At 38.4% G+C, this 17,512-nt stretch overlaps 1 protein-coding gene across 2 annotated transcripts in view; it reads left to right on the forward strand.

Moving 5' to 3' along the window:
- The window catches only part of PMP22 (peripheral myelin protein 22), a 28,690-nt gene extending 22,806 nt beyond the window's left edge, over window positions 1–5,884 (forward strand). For both annotated transcript variants that reach the window (XM_026702143.2, XM_026702144.2), the window contains exon 5: window positions 4,125–5,884. In XM_026702143.2, the coding sequence (XP_026557928.1) occupies window positions 4,125–4,291 (167 nt within the window). In that variant the 3' untranslated portion in view covers window positions 4,292–5,884. The remainder of the gene's footprint in view (window positions 1–4,124) is intronic.
- Window positions 5,885–17,512: the final 11,628 nt, after the last annotated feature.

Here is a 17,512-nt window from a genome sequence, read left to right on the forward strand (position 1 = left end):
ATTGAAGAAATAATCCTGCAGTGAATTGATTTGGGATGATAACAATAAGATCAAGATACAGGTTTTCCTTGTATCATCTTTTTCAGTATTTTGTATTGTGAAAGAAAACAGTAGTTTTTGTCCCATTATGAGTGCCTCATCCCATCTCTGTATCTTATAATAATAGGTTTTCAGAGAGTTTATAAATCCATGAAACTAAACATGTGCTTGGAGTTCTCTTACACATTTTTATTCCTACTGCCTCTGTTTGCACCCTTATCAAAACATCTTGCTTAAAACCCAATAAGAAAATTCTAGTGTCTCTGTTGAAATGGACTTTTAAATGAATTAATTTGAGAACTATTTAAATTAGGAATCAAACCAACCAGTATTCAGAGCAATGTTCAGCTATGGATTTGATGTACAGTATATTTACTGGCCAATTAAAAATAGAAATAAATTGCCAGCCAAAGCTAGATTTTAAGAAGAAAATGAAATCCTGAAATAGCTATTTCTTTCCTTGTCTTTTAATATCAAGAACCATGTATTATGCTGTCCCTCCAAAAATAGTTTAATTTCTTTTGAAGGTGTTTAAAAAGAAGTATTGAAGTATTAAGACATGAATATAGATCCAGGGACAAAAATTTGAATTGGACTGGACTGATTACCATCTGTTCAGGAGAACATGTGAATGGAATAAAGCCTGCCTACTTCTAACATACTAGAAGGAACAACATTCATCCAATGTACATTCCTGCTGCATTCTGGGCCAGTGATTTAACCTGTTGTATTAAAATGAGCTGAATATTATATAGCCGGTTTCCCTACTCTGATGCCTTCCAAATACATTGGGCTGTGTCACCCATACATTGGCTTTTTTTCAGGGCAGACTTCCCAGCTACTATCATATTTCATTTTCAGCCTTGAAGTACTATCAAGCATGAGTTGCCAATTCAACCAATGAGTTTGCTTGTGGTAGGATCTGGCTGGGAGTGTTATATGCTGCTCAGTACACTTTGTGTTAGGAGCAAAGTTCTGTGTTACTACCCTTCATCTCCTTGTGCTCCAACCTAGCTACAGTTGTTCATGTCTGTGTCCTTAAAAAGAAAAAAATATATCCAGAATGCAAGCTGCCTTGGCCCCTCCCCCTCCCAAAAAAAACCCGGAGGGGGTAGGAAATATATTGTTTTTCAAAATTCCTGGTGATGCTTCTTTGTAGCATTCCCCAGGTAGTAGGGAGATGATGGTGCATTTGTAAACATTCTATCTATACCTTGCAATCATTGCTGGAATTATAGAACGCTCATGTTTCTTTGTAGTAGGATTAAGACTGGCCCTCACCCATGTTTATCCTATTTGCAATTTCATAGGCAGGATCAATGTGAGGGAATGAAACTCAGTTTCTCTTGGGTGGAATATCTGAAAAGCATTCCTGGGTGGAGTCAGTGAGGCAGCACTGGTTTCAAGCCATCCAGTATTTTATTTTGAAAAGCCTCTGCCCTAAATCAACCTTTTGTTCTATGACTCAGCCTAGGAAGAGCAATGGTACAATGGCTGATGGGGGGTGGTGGTGGTTGCTGTATAATTCAACCCCCGTGCTGAAAGGAACAGAATGAGAAAGTAGTCTGATTTTACTCCTTATACAGTGTTTTCCCAGAAGAAACAAAGCTGATTCAGATAATCTCAAGAGCATACGCATATATAAGCTGTTTGGTGGAAGAATGTGGATGAAGATCTCAGAACTAAGCACCTGACTTTTTAGAACATTTGCGTCTGTTATTACTATGTGTAAAATGAAGTGACTTTATCAAAAATAAGCCTTGATGCTATAAAGCATCAGGAGTGAATAGCTTCTTGGATTTTGGTAAGGGATTATGTGACTGAGATAACAATCTCAAATTATGAGCATATTTTTTATTTCATTTGACTTTGGGACCACCCAATTCCATCTGTGAGCGCTCATGGAATAAAAAAAATAAAACTATATATAGCAAAAGGGAGCAAGAAAGAGCATATACTAGTAACAAAATGGCAGAACCAGACAACAACACAAACATGTTGAACACCCACAAGGAACTCCAGCCATCATAGCCCAATGACTTTCTCCAGTTGGAATCCAAATACAGGCAGTTCCTAGGTGAATAATGTCTAACTTAAGGACAGCCTCTAGATGTGAACAGGCTGTATATTATTAAAAATGGCAGATGGTGTTCTTCTTTCTCAAGCCAAAAAATTGCTGAAGTTTTGAGTTTTTAATGTACAGCCTGTTTTCAGGACAATATTGTCCACCATTTTTAATAAAAGGCAGCCCATTTGTAAGTAAGAATTATGACTGACACAAATTTGAGTGAAAGAGTTAAACAGACTGGGGATGCCTGTATTAAATTATGAATTTGGATCACCTGATATTATAAGTAATATTAATTCTGTTCTTTTTAAAACAAATTCATTTTTTCTATTAGCAATTTAATAATCCAAGTAGGAGAACTTGGCAGAAATGTGATGGAAGGAATTCCTCTTCTTAACTTTGCAACCAATAAGATGGAAGTCTTAGACCAAAAACAAATATTAAAAAGTCCTTTGACTTTTATTTGATGGTTCCCCAGCTCAAATCTATGGCTTATAACTTATGTGCAAAGATATGCACAGCTCCAGAATCTTTGATTACTTCCATACAAGGACATTCAGAAGGGCCCCAGTTACAAGCTAATTTGTGCTATCAGTTGGAAAAGCAAGGGGACAGAATGCCTGTGGAAAGATGGCTGACTAGCATATTGATGAAGCGGAAGGCAACTGTCAATATGTACTTCCAGTTTTGTAGCAATAGTTAGAGAAATATGAGAGGTGAATTTCAGCATCATCATGGATCTGAAGTAGAGGCCTGCAGCCTGTGCTCCTGTTGTGTATACATACTCCTAGAACAGTAGGAAAATAATCCCAAGTGCTACCTTTTGGGTTCCTCCTGCAAGCAAAATATAAGACAAATATTTGAATCGCCCAGTGAAACAACTCTCCTCCCCTTTGACACATGCCAAAATTGAGGTTGAGTATTTCTGCTTAAAAGTTACAGATCCTCTCTCTGCTGCCCTTTCCACAGGCAAACTATACCTCTCTTCTCTAAAGACTGTAGATGATTTAAAAAATGTCCATTGCTCTACTTTATTCCATTCTACCCAAGCAGAGAGACAATAGGTTTTGCTTGCAGAATGTGGGCTCTGGTTGTGGGTGTCTATTTGTTGGCCCAGAGAATGGGACCTACATCAGCAGTTCATGAATTCAACACCTTCCTACTCTTGCATTTTCTGCAAACAAAGGGGACAGTGTAGAGGGAAAGAAGGGCTCAAATATTACTGCATTGAGGTGTAGGTGGTCCTGAGGCACATTGTAGGAACAGAAATAACTGGTGGCCCATAGAGCAGATTGGAGAATTGCAGAGATCAATGGAAAAGCCTTGTTCTGGACCGTGAATAGAAGGGGCATTGTGTAGTCCTGGCAAACTCTGATGCTGGCTTTCAGAAAAAGCAAAAGGAAGGGAAAACCCATCAAGCTGAGATGGCAATACAAAAAAGCTGACCTTAGTGGTATTACTACACAGAGGCCTGATTTGAGCAGCTTAAATGTTGATCGCAGGAGCTTAAATACTGGAGGCAGCAGGATGGAAAAATAGAAACGTCAGGCTTGGCTTTACTGATAAGGACAAGGTAGGATTAACAAATCTGCTGGGGATTGCAGAGCAGAGCTCCAACCAGATTGTGGTTCCTACTTAAAAGTGACAACCTGAACTTAAAAAGAGCACCTATCTGTTGATCAAATGAAGGACTTTTTTTCAACTGAACAGTACAGAGTATCCTCTGCATTACACCACTAGATCTTCTGTAACTGCTGGGACAATTAGGTTGTCCCTAAAGAAAATTTGGATGTTTTGAAAACATGGCTTTTATTCTGCCAAAATGGAAGAGATAACAATGCCTTAAACATGGCTGCCAACTTCCTACCATTTCTTGAAATCAGAAGGTTGGAATTGAGGGGAGGAGGGAGTTTCCTAAACTAAAGTATTTTTCTTGTTCTTTGGTCTCTCAGTTATGGACTTGGTTGGTTGCTCATGTTTTTTCTTTCTCTCTCTCTCTCTTTCTCTTCTGCCTTAGGCCTGTGCGTGATGAGTGCTGCGGCCATCTTCACCGTGAGGCACACAGAGTGGCATCCCTCCTCAGACAATGCCTCCTTTGGCTTTGCCTACATTCTGTCCTGGGTGGCTTTCCCTCTGGCTATCCTCAGCGGGGTGATCTATGTCATCTTGAGGAAACGCGAGTGAAAAGTCAAGGGAGGTCACTGAGACTTAGAGCCCTCAGGGCAAGAGGTGTCAGCAAAATAGAAAATGAAAAACCAAACACTTTCTCTCCCCACCCCAAACCACCAACCCTCCCACCTACTCCCTTCCCCTCCAAAACCCACAAAGTTATTAAGGGGGAAAAAAGGAAGAAAGAGAGCTGAAAGAAGGATTACTGTATTCATTGGAGATGTATATAGTATCTATGGTTTAAAAAGCCTATTTATAACACTTTTTACATATATGTACAGAGTACTGTTTGCTTTTGTTTGTTGACCTGCCACCATATCTAAAGCCTAAAAAAAAGTGCCTAAGAACTCTTAACTCTTAACAATGTAATGAGAGTGCCGCTTTTTCCTCCTTATCTTTATGCTGTGGAAGCAAGTGGATCCCTCCTCCCAAGCTTTCCACTGTCACCCTCAAGCCAAGCCCAGTTTGAGGAACCCTCCATCTGGCCCTTCCAGCTAAGAATGGCCTGGTACCCTGGCACCTGCCTTAGCCCATGTCTGCATTGTGGCCCTTTTAACCAAATGATGGAGACCAAATGCTACACAGAAAGGGGAGGAACTTCTACCTAAAAGCAGATGGTGTGTTAAGGGTGGGTAAGCCCAGCTTATCAACAACTGCTTGGGATGATAACCAAGTTGTGGAGGATTCAGTGAGGTATATTGCCTCAGTGATGCAACCCAAAGCTCCTTGCCAGTGTTACCACCTCCTTAAAGCCACCAGGTATGATCACCCGAGTTCCTTGTAGGACAGAAATGATGCAAAGAACCTGAATTAGGCCTCAGTCTTCAGAAGGAAGGAAATGTTTGCATATGTTAAATCAGCTAAGGCTAGCATGAAAGCTGAGTCAGTTGAAAGGAACACTACGGGCGGGATGATGATCTAAAATTAAAACTGTGATTTTTAACTAGCTTAGTAGTACTCCCTCAGCTATGCCGGCTGATCTTCAGAGAAGACTTTTCTCTCTTTCCTGGAGAATAAGCTAAAGTAGAAAAGTTGAATGACGCTTTCTAAGCTCTATGGTCCACCCTAATTCCTTTCCCTAAATCCTCTGAAATCAAATACCAAATACGTGAAATGGTGCTATCTATTTACCATTCCTTATATCGCTAAGCCATTTAACCGTTGCTCACTGGAAATTGGGGTAACCATTTTGAGAAAAGCCAAGGAATAGGAATGATAAATAATTCTGTGTAATATATACAACCTATAACTGCTTTTGTATGTAGGAAAGTCGCTATCCATTATTATTGCTATTTTTTTAATAAAGCACTTATAACCAAGGATTTTTTTTTTCTTGTTCCCTTCGTGGGCAGAAGGGAAGTAAGCAACCTATAGAGCTTACAGAATCTGCTGCCCCTCCCCCCCACCAAAGCTGCTCTGTAACCTTTTTCTGTCCTTCCAGAGATGTCTGGGAATGAACTGTACAGGTGACTGCCCAGAGCAGTAAAGGCAGTGCTGTCTAATCCTAAGACTCCAGGCTTTATTATGCAATTATTTCTCTTTGCTTTTCTGATTTTATACCAGCTGTGTGGACTAAGAAGCAACAAAATAAAAGCCAGAATAACTAAAGTGCTTTGGCTTATATTGCATCTCAATCAATCGTTCTGAATGAACCTTTATGTTGGGCAACTGATAAACTAGTGACCTATTGCACACAATGTGCTATAAGCTATGATGTGGTTTTGCTTAGTTTTAGTTAAGAGATGTTGGAAACAAGTGAATTTGTGCCTCATTTAGTAAATCAAGATTAAGTCAACCCTAGTGGATTGGTATAGAATATTTATTTGGTGCAACTGCTGGTTTTATTTATGGACTGTATAAACAGATTTGCATACTCCATTAACTCATTTTTATTTCCTAATATTTCACAAAATAATTCACAATTGTCTAGATTCCCATCAAATATCCAAAATCAAACCAACCAGATCAGCTAGGCATTCTTATTAGTGGCTTACATTTTCTAGATCCATTCAATCCCTATTATGTTTAATATTAAGGACAGACTTCATTATTATTCATTTGTTGACATTAGAAGATGCTATAAAAGCATTACTTAATGTATAATGAAAGAACCTACTTTGAATTTTAGCAGTATTGGTCTAATTTTGAATCCAAAGTTCTGTAAATGCCAGTGCTTCAAAATGTCCATTAACAAACTCATTATTTGCCTTCCACATAAATGCTCTCAGTATTTGATGGATACCAAGCCCTTTAATCCCAATTTAGAATGACCATTAACCACAGAATGGTGTGGCTTGGTTAGCACTCATGGAATCCCTATATGTGTATATCTCTACACTTGAAGCTTGTAAAGCTACTCTGTTGATAATTTTAAGGGCATTCTTTTTAATTTACAAATTCAATATTTTGAATTTTGAAAAGTTCTGGTGCAAGACTACCACAGATTTGCCAGCACTATTAATGCAACTGTTGTATGGGGAGTTTGTGCTTCTAGATGGAGAGCAAGCCTACATCAGCAAGCCCCATCTTGACCTTAAGCATTCCTCTGGATTAGCTGAATTTCTTGCTGCCTAAAAGGCACCGGTAGTGTTTGTAGAATGCTAGGAATATACGTTCTCTTGTGAAGACCTTTCTGACAGTCTTCTCCATTGGTGTAGATTAGGAGGTGCAGTTTTGTGAAAAGTGCTGTACTTCCTTAAATAACCACAAGGGCACCTAGTGATCATCTCTATCCTTTCTCACTTTTCCATGAGAAGAAAGGAGGTGGAATGAAAGAACTGAGGGAAAGGGAATGGTTCAGAAGTGATATTCAGCTGGTTTGGACCAGTTCTGATGTACCGGTAGTGGAAATTTCGGCAGGTTCAGAAAACTGGCAAATACCACCTCTGGCTGGCCCCGCCCACGCACCCCTGTTCTTTCCCATCCTTTATTGCACTGATTTTTTAGCTAAGCTGATTCACACAGCAGAGCATATTGTCAACAGCTCAACTCAAGAGGGCGATCTTTGAGCGCACACGTGTGAAGCGCGCATTAGGCGCGTGCGTCCTTTATTCCATTGATTCTTAGCTGACTCACAGAGCACAACCCGTAGAACCGGTAGCACTCAATTTGGAATCCCACCATTAAACAGTTGCATTTTCACAAATCATTTCAGAAAAGACTGACAAAAGTATTAAAATCAGCCACCTTTCCTGGGCAAGTTATAGCAACTTGTTCCTATTAAAAAGATACGGGGTAGGAGAAACCACCCAACTCGCAGGACTCCAAATAGAACAGCATATACATCTGAAACTAGGATTCAGCGCCATTTTTTTCTAGGTCATGTGGGAAGAAATCAGGCTATAACCGTGATGGCGAACCAAAAGTGGCATGCAGAGCCATTTCTGCCAGCATACGAGAGGTCATGCCCACCACCAGCCCAGGTATCTGCCTGATCGTTGGGTATCTGTGTGGGGGCGTCAAGCGTGGGGGGTGCTGCATGCACAAGCGCAGAGGTGCATGGAGTGGGAGTAGCACGCAGGGGTCACACACATTGTGTCATGGATTCAGGCACGCAAGCGCACACCTGTGTGCGCACACACTTTTGGCACAACATGGAAAAGGTTAGCCATCACTGGGCTATAATGACCTTAAGGCAATTAAGATTCAGAAATATGGCTCAACAGAAAAAAGCAAAAGGAGAATGAAAGTGGGCAGGTTATCTAAACTCGAGTATCTCCAAGTCTTCCTAAACTCACCTATGTCCTGTAAATGAAAGCCTGCTTGTACCTCTGAATGCTACATACTCGGAAGCATATACCTTTCTAGCAATGTTATACCAGTTGGTGAATCTTGCAGTCCTTATGGTATTCTATATGTATTTGAGATGCATAACCTTCAATATATTAGACTTTGTTGCTTGATTTTTATTCCTGAAATTTTAGTAATTATTCTTCAGAGTCTCTACCCTGAAAGATACAGAATTCTCTGGCATGGGAATGTTTTTCTGGAATATCACTGATAAACTATCAGTGCAAATTTATCAGAAACCAAGCCATCTTTACCATAACACAGACACCATCTTGATTCAGAAATGAATTTTCTCAGGACAAACTTTTATTCACTTCACATTTTGTTGAACCTTTTTGGAATAGTTTTTACATAAAACATACATACACTTTATTTTATTTTTTTTAACTACAGTCTCGCGGTAGTAATTGTCATTTTATTTCTTAGTAGCAAGCTAAAATGTAATGAAAGTTTGCCCTCTTGGGGAGAAATGTGGCACTACCACTCTTGTTCTTGAGAAAATGTGCATTTTAAAAGTAAATTTTTCAGTAAGTTCTTGTTTTAGATATGGTTTAGATAATACAGTCTTTATACATACAAATTCTTTTGTAAGAATTCTTGTTGTATTAAGTATCAATGAAGATACTTTCTTCATTTTTTGAAACTTGTATCAGTAGACAACTATGCTAAATGGCTATTGTCAGAAACCATTGCTTTGAATGGGCATAGCTTCTATTCCTCTAGGCAACAAAGCATCACAAAGGAATCTTCAGTAGATCTCTACCTTCTAATGAGAGGTCATCTTTGATGCCTGCACAGCAACAAAAAATGCTTAGAAATTTAAAGTGTCAGTAATAAACTGTTACGCAACTCCCTACCACAAATTTGGTTAATGGATAATTTTTAAGAAGAAACTATATAAAATCATGGTCAAATTAACTATGGCAGCTAGCAACGTCTCTCTACATAGGACTTATTGGAAATGGCTGTTGATTTCTATCCTGCTTGTGAGCTTCCTAGAGGCATCTGATTAGCCAACATGAGACACGTTGCATTAATAGGATTTTTGATCGGATAGAGTCAAGCTTATTTCATTTTTCTGGAGGTCAGATGTCAATAAGTCAATGTGCTGCATTTGATGTCATGGTGCTACCAGGAAAAATAAGAGAATTAAGATGCTGTTTTTAATTTATTGGGACATTCCCATTTAAAAATGCCAATAACAGCTAACAAACATGTTTATTAGCATTGGAGCCAGCTAATCTGTATGGTCAGTCTTTGTAACCACATTTCTATATAAATACATTTAATTGTTCCTGTATGGAAATAGATTTTGAATAAGTATCAGAACTTGCTGAATCTAAGATCTCCACTTTCTGTAACTGTCTCTAGCAGCCACAGAAAAATATCTGAAAATGAAAGTCACAGCAAGACATTAAAGACTTAAGCAATACATAAAGAGATTATTTCATGTACATTGCACCATAAATCGATACAAAATAATATTTTGCAAAGTTAAGTTTTGTACTTGTAAATACACATACACAGTTGATTTAGTTTTCATTTATGCTTCTTATTCATTTGTTTTTAGCTTTGGAGTAAAATGATTTAGCTGAGTATAGTCACAGCAGTTCAAACTTGAAAGGGCCACAATTGTTTCAAAAATTATTGTCACTTTTTAAAAAAAGGACTAGTGCTGTGAATTAAATGTAAACAATAAATGCTGTCTAGCCAATAGGCGGTGCTCTTGCATCGTTCAGTAATATCATTTAGAAGCCAATGAGTTTCATTGGCCTTGAACGTGTGAAAATTTAAATTTAAATTTACTTTAGGTAGTTTATATTTCAGTTCATACACTGTACTAAGATTTAGTTTTGACTTAGTGCATCATTAGATATAGACTCCTGTGTTTTATGCAGTAAAATATGGTCAAGCAAAACACAGCATAGTCTGGTCCGTGAACTCAATTCGTGTAAATTTAAGAATTTGTCTTTATAACAATTAATCCCAGTCGACCTTAGCCTTCCCCAATCTGGTGTTCTCTGGGATGAATCTTCACATGCATTATACTTCACTTTGGTTATATCAGATGGCCCAGCAGTTAAAGATGCTTTTATCTGGAAAGCTGTCAGGCTAGGTTGGAAACCCAAGTGCTGCATGACAGGGCAAGATCCTAGTATTTGTCCCAGCTCTTGCCCACGTAGCAGTTCAAAAGCATGCAAATGAGAGTAAATAGGTACCACTTTGGTGGAAGATAACAGTCAGGTGGTATTCAGCAGGTTCTGACCAGTTCTGGAGAACCGATAGTCGAAATTTTGAGTAGTTCAGAGAACTGGCAAATACCACCTCTGACTGGCCCCACCCCGCATCTATTCTCTGCCTCCTGAGTCCCAGCTAATCAGCTGGGTCTTCTTTTGTTGCCCTGTACAGGAGAATGGAAATGGAAAGCAGGTTAGTGGGGAGGGGAGGGAATGGGATTTTACAGTAACATTCACCCAGGAGTGGGAGGGGAATGGGGATTTTACAGTATCCTTCCCCTGCCACACCCACCAAATCACACCTACAGAACCGGTAGTTAAAAAAAAATTGAATCCCACCACTGGTAACAGTGTTCATTGTTTTTAATTTTTATTTTATTTATTTTTATTTGTCAATTGCTTACAAGATAATAGGTATAAGTAGAAACATAGTTATGAATACATAGATACATATATATATATATGAAACAATAGGACAGGGACGGTAGGTATGTTGGTGCGCTTATGCACCAACATAATGCTATTATTATTATTAGCATAATGCTAGCCACATGATCACGGAAATGTCTTCAGATAATGCTGTCTTCTTCGCTAAGAAATGGAGATGAGCACCATCCTCTGCAGCCAGAATCAACTGGACAGGGGAAACCTTTAGTTTTTAGTAATATCACAGCATTTTGGTTGGGAATTCTGGAAGTCAAAAATCCATCACCCCTGGAGAGCATTGGGTTGGGCAAGATCGATCTATTCTTATTGGCAGAAATTCTCACAGACAATGGATAGAGGTGAGGTCTCTGTTACATAGAAACATGTGATTTTCACAGGTTCTTAAAATGAATCGATATCATGGATGAGATAAGATAACTAGAAAGACCAACATTCACATTCATAGCAAGTGGAAGATCGTTGGATGGTTTTCATCTTAATCATGCTGATTAACATAATACTTGTTATTTGGCAGGATATATTGACCAAGATAATTCAGTTAACAGTTCCATCCACTCCTACTAAAATGAAGAAAGAGAGTGTTCCTAGGCAGGAGCATCATAACCTTTTTTCCACTGGTTATTGAGCCAAGAACATTTTAAACTTAATGGAAAATAGTTTAAAGGCCAAAGAATACATTAGACAGCATTTCTCAAAAATAAGAAGAAAGCAAAATACAAACCACAGTAAAGAATCAGCCTGTGCACATGAAGAAGAAAAGAGGGGATACGGGCTTCTACCGTCATAGTGCTGTGTCAAAGGGTCACCTAGGAAAGAAAGGTTGCAGTGCCCATCTCATTATCTTCCAACCTTTCACAAAACTTTCTGCCCTTTCTGACAGCCATGTGAGAAGCATGAAAATCTGTATTCACAGATGTATTCATAAGCTGAACATAGGTATTATCAGTGCCTCGGTTTCTGTGAAAGGACTACATATCTTGAAAAGTACATGCATAGGCTTTCTCGCTATTATCAAAGAAGGGGGGATGACGTGATCTTGCTTGAGATTTTTAACATGCAAAAAGGACTTATCTGAAAGCTGCCATGGTGGCGCAGTGGTTAGAATGCCATATTGCAGGCTAACTCACTGCTCACTCCATGAGTTCGATTCTGAACGATCAAGATTGATTCAGTCTTCCATCCTTCCGAGGTTGGTAAAATGATTGTTGGGGGCGATATGCTGACACTGTAAACTGCTTAGAGACAGCTGTAAAGCACTATAAAGTTGTATATAAGTCTAAATGCTAGCTATTGCTACTGCTATTAAGTATCTGGATGTTACCTGCATTTACTTGTATCTTATTAAATAAACCAACCAGGCTTAGCATGTAATACTGAACATTGAGGACTAGGCTTTGAATGTGGTTTCTTCACTCATTGGTAAATGAAGTGCATTTTGAAAAACTCAGAGGTATAACCTCTAAGGCTGGTGCAAATAAAGCTGAAAATGCAGTTGGCTTCAAAATGCATTGGAGGAAGTAGAAATTATGCCATGTCATATTTCCACCCTATAAAATATTGTGTCTTGATGAGCCTTGAAAAACTAAAGGTAAGGGCATACAGAGATCTCAAGCCTATCACTGCTTCTCCCATAATAAACATGCAATGATGACATGTTAATATTTTTCTTCTAATTTTCTTTCTGAAGCTTTTCCTAGGCAGCATATTAATCAAGTCAATAATCTTTACTGTATATTCTACCTTAAAAGTTTCTTCATTGTTGATTCAAGCATGCCCAGGATTTTATTAGACAAATAAAAGGAACCATAACAATTAGGTTTCTATTGCTATCTTTTAGTAGAATTTTTCCCCTACTCTTGTTATTTTAATGTGGCATAAACTTTTATACTGGCATTTACAGAGTCAATTGCTAGTGAAAATCAGCTACAATTTAGGAAACATTGTGCCACTGGGAAGATTACAACCATGCAAATACTTTGCCTCTTGGCCCTCTTTCTTGTTCTAAATAGGAATTTAAAAAGATCTACCTATACAATGAAACCAGGTGTGAAAATGAAAGAAGAATGGAAATTCTGAATGGGTTCTGCTACAATTTTCATTAACATTGGAAAAATACCCATACTATGATTTTGGGGAGTAAGCTTTTTTATTTCTCAGTAATGGTTTCTATTCTGTTTGATGCTAGGGCTTATGTTAAGTAGCGGCACCTCTGATATTTAAGAGATTTACAGATTCTGAGATACTGGAATTATTCTTGAATCTTTTGAGGTTCTGTGAAGAAAAAGGCAGATTTACATAGATTTTTTACAGGCTTATCTAGAAAGCATAGTTTTAGAGAAGCAATGAGATTTCTAAAAAAAATACTTAGCAAGGCTGGGCCAGGCCAGAAAAAGTATTTTTCAGTAATCCTCCATTTTGTCAGCCAAGTATCTCATGCCACAATTATCCAAACAAAAGACAACTCCATATTTAAGATAATTCCACACCACCAAAGTAAAGAGTGCATACACAAAGAGAAAGTAGTATGCACAACTATACACACCCAACTCAGTAGAATACACAGCTCAGTAGAATACACAGCTATACACACCCTTCATTTTGCATGTTTCTCCCTCTGTGTGTGTGTGTGTGTGTGCGAGAGAGAGAAAGACAGAGACAGACAGACAGACAGAGGCAGAGACAACCAAAATAGAATTTTACACCAAGCACATCAAACTATTTCATGCAAGGAAGTTTTTAAAATTGCTACTTAATAATTTTTTTTCAACCAATCAACTCTAAGTATACAAAAGCCCATTGGTTAGGATACCTAATTTATAGAGTATATTCCAAATATACTTTTATAAGTATACATCCTTCTAAGGTGGGTAAAATGAGGACCCAGATTGTTAGGGGCAATATGCTGACTCTGTAAACCACTTAGAGAGGGCTATAAAGCACTATAAAGTGGTATATAAGTCTAAGTGCTATTGCTATTGCTCTAAGTATATTTTATTCCTGTTTTATAACTGTATTCTAATTTATATGCAACGCGTTGCCACTAACTTAGAAATTCATATAATATACTACTGTGTATATTGAGGATGTTACTTTCCTTCCAATTTACATAAAATGACACCACTGGCAATGAAGGTAAGTTGCATCTAGTCCACCAGCATGAAGATGAAAAGTCTCTTCCATTTGTTTCATTATTGTGTTAGATAATGTCCAGCAGGATAAATCCAAGCTTCAGGATCACAAAATGGTAACCTTAGTCATCTGCCTCTATTTCTGCTCTGATTCTTGGCAACTTCATCTGACCCTGACATTTAGAAGCAAGAGAAGTTGGTTTGAGCATATCTTTATTTACAAAAATCTATTGCAGAGTTTATGTTACTTGCTGAATAAATTATTTTATAACAAGAAAATAGAAGGCCTGGCAAGGACTATGAAGATTAACATTCTGGCATGGTTTCTCTGCATGCTTGCAGAGAAATTATGCTTGCAAATTATCTGATCCTTATGTATTTGGCAATTGGGACTTTCACTTAGCAGTTGCATGGCAAGAACAAGCTGTCTTCTTTTTGTGCTTTTCCAAACACAAAACGGATCATTTTGGTCATACCAGTTATGCTTGACATCTCATTTGGATTGCTCACTACTTGGTTGAGCCTCATGCTGCATTGTGAACAAAAGCCGCTTTGAGGTACAGAATTTGTAGATTTTAATCCTGTGTGCCTTTTTTCCCCTCTGACAATTAAAATCAGTCATCATAACTTGGACGGCAATTTATCCAAGTTTAAACTGAAATCGGTTCACTCACTTGACAATGGAGTTGCACCTACATTGATGTGTATCCTAAATCCAAGGAACTCCTCTGATGTAATTGTTTTCATTCCAGCTGTATCAACAAGACACATGTGGTGTAACTCTTGCCCCTTTTCAGAGTTGTCTATGGTTTTATCAGGAAGCATGACATGTTAGCTAAATAAAGCTGATAGGTTTCACATATGATAATCAATTCACATTCATGTTCCTTCCATTTCTGTCTCCAAAGGACAACAAAGGCTTCTTACATGATCTAGCAACAGCAAAATAGCAGGACAATAAAAACCAATTCATATGATGGCAAACAAGTAGCATGTTTTAAAAGATGGATTTGGTTCTACAAAATCTTAAAAAGCCCCCAATGTTAACCAGCAAAAGGACATGCCCAGCAAAGACAACTCTCTACCACACCGCTTTTTTGTTTTCCACGTTACTAATGTGAGAAGCCTATCTTACTTCTTTTTGCTTGCATAAAATGATTAGTCCCAAGCCGCTTTCCAAAAAGTAGTTTTATGTTTTCATGTTTTGTATTTTGTTTGTGTATGTTTGTTTATTGAAAATTAATAAAACTTTTATTTTTTTAAAAAAATGAATAGTCCCCAAAACTCAGGAAAGAGTGATTACAGATAGTCCTCAGCTTACAACTATAATCGGGGCCAGAATTTCTATTGCGAAGTAAAGTAATTCCTGTAAATCATGCCCCATTTTATGTCCTTTTTTCTAGCCAGGCTTCATAATTGAATAACTGAAGTTGTTAAGTGCATCACATGGTTGTTACATGAATCCAGCTTTGTTAAGTGAATCACTGCAGTTTATAAGTTAGTCACCTGATTGTTAAGTGAATCTGGTTTTCCCATTGACTTTGCTTGTTAGAAGGTTGCAAAAGGGAATCTCATATCCCTGGGACATTGAAAAGGTCATAAATATGAACCAATTCCCAAGTGTCTGAATTTTGATCACATGATCATGGGGATGCTGCAAAGGTCATAACTATGAAAAATGGTCATAAGTCCCTTTTTTCAGAACCATTGTAATTTTGAACAGTCATTAAATGAACTGTTGTAAGTCGAGGACTACCTATATTGTATTACAAAGAGACATTTTCATGACTCTTCTTTGACTAGGGTGGCCTCTTCTGTGGTTCTCAACATACTGCTGCCAAACTCTTTTGGGGGATATGAAAATATATGAGAGGAATAGTGGGGAATTCATTCTCTTGGGGATGCCTGTTGATGTGTGTCATGCCCTTGTCAGAGTCTGAATCCAAGGAGGAAGCCAGACAGCTGATACGGAGTGGAAGTGTGGCTCCATTGGCTGTGGGGTAAGCTGGGAAAAGGCAAAGTCCGGCTGGGCAGGGAAGAGATAGAACAAGGGAGAGGCAGTTCAGAAGAAGAACCAGGCCCACCCCCTCTTCATCCTAGGGCATGCAAGGTGGAACAGAGAAGAGAACAACATGGTTTGTTTGGCTTACGGGGGAGGAAAGGGCCCTGATTCCCTTCATTAGCCACAGCTGGAAAGACAGTTGATAAGAAAGGCAGGTTCCGTGTGGCAGGGAGCAAATGTGTTGATAAGAAAGGCAGGCTGCTGGGAGCAAACGTGACTTTATCCTGTGTTGTCGTGGCTTATCTGTGTTTCTGGCGTCTTCCCAACTGTATGAATTTTGGTATACCTTCAAGTCTGAAATTCTTGCTCCTGCCCTGCCAAACTAAATACTTCAGTTTGGCTTGTTTGGACTTTAAGTTACAGTTTGTGTTGCTCGTGTTTTGGATTTTCTTCTTAATTTTCTTCAGTCAAAGGCTGTTCCGGGGAGAATTTTTCTCCAGCCAGAAGGTCACCTGGACATTGGGGGCAAAGTTGGAGATAATAAAGGGACTCTTATTGCTTATCTGACTGTGTTGCCTTTGTGCCACACCCCAGGTCAACATAATGTGCAGGCACAAAGGCTGCAAAGGAGGGTTTAACTGTACATCAAATCATAATGGTAGTTACTTAATGGTAAGTGTAATTTTTGCAGTGAAGGTTTAATAGCAAAAAATATATATATGCTATTTTGAAAAATAGCCAAGACCATTGCTCTAGCATTGCTGGCTAGGGACTTTTGGGAAATGCAGGGCAGGGAAATGCAGGCCAGCAAATTCCATTCCCTTGTAGAGACTGAAGCCATCCCACTTTGGCTGTTGTATTCCATCAGCAGAAGGTCACCCAGCTCTCTTGGCTTTGATCTCAGGTTTCTCATTTTACATCCATCAGTGTCACTTGTTATCTATAGCTTCTTTTGTCCCTTCCTAATTCTTCCCCTCCCTTTTTTATCTACAACCTTTTTGAAATTTCAAGGAAGTAGGTGACAAGAAGAGAGGTGGAAGGAAGAAGACAAACCCTGCACCTAAAAAGGGGACTTAATTATAGCACATACTGTATAGAAAAATAACCTCTAGAGGGTAGCACAGCAGTTTGCATCCGATCATATGGATCCCATCTGTATCCCCTTGCCAGGTAAATCTGCCCTCATTTCCACCACTTCATCCATCAAACAGAACTTTTTTATCTTAAGAAAGAGTTAAAGAGGGAAGAAAATCCTGAAGAAAGTTGATAGGATTTGAAATCATGATAATGTTCTCACTCAGTGTTGTTTGTACGCTGTTAATGGATCTGTGTTGTAGATCCTTTTGTCAGAACCCTCACGTCTATGAAAATCCTTTAAAAAAATATTTATAGATATGTGACTATGATGAAATATAGGATTTAGGATATAATCACATGCAAAATCTCCACAGTGAATTGAATGTATTTTTGCAAAGATTGGAATGACTCTGGCATATACTGATTCACAATATAGTAAAAGAAATATTAAGCTTTATTTAAAACATATTTTTTAAAATTGTGGAAAATCCATCATAATGTATTCAGTGCCAGCCCAGCTGCAGAACAACAAAAATTGTAAAATAAAGCAACAACG

The sequence above is a fragment of the Pseudonaja textilis genome, chromosome 2 (genome assembly GCF_049901715.1).
Source record: "Pseudonaja textilis isolate UNSWEBS1 chromosome 2, rPseTex1.2, whole genome shotgun sequence".
Lineage (NCBI taxonomy): Eukaryota > Metazoa > Chordata > Lepidosauria > Squamata > Elapidae > Pseudonaja > Pseudonaja textilis.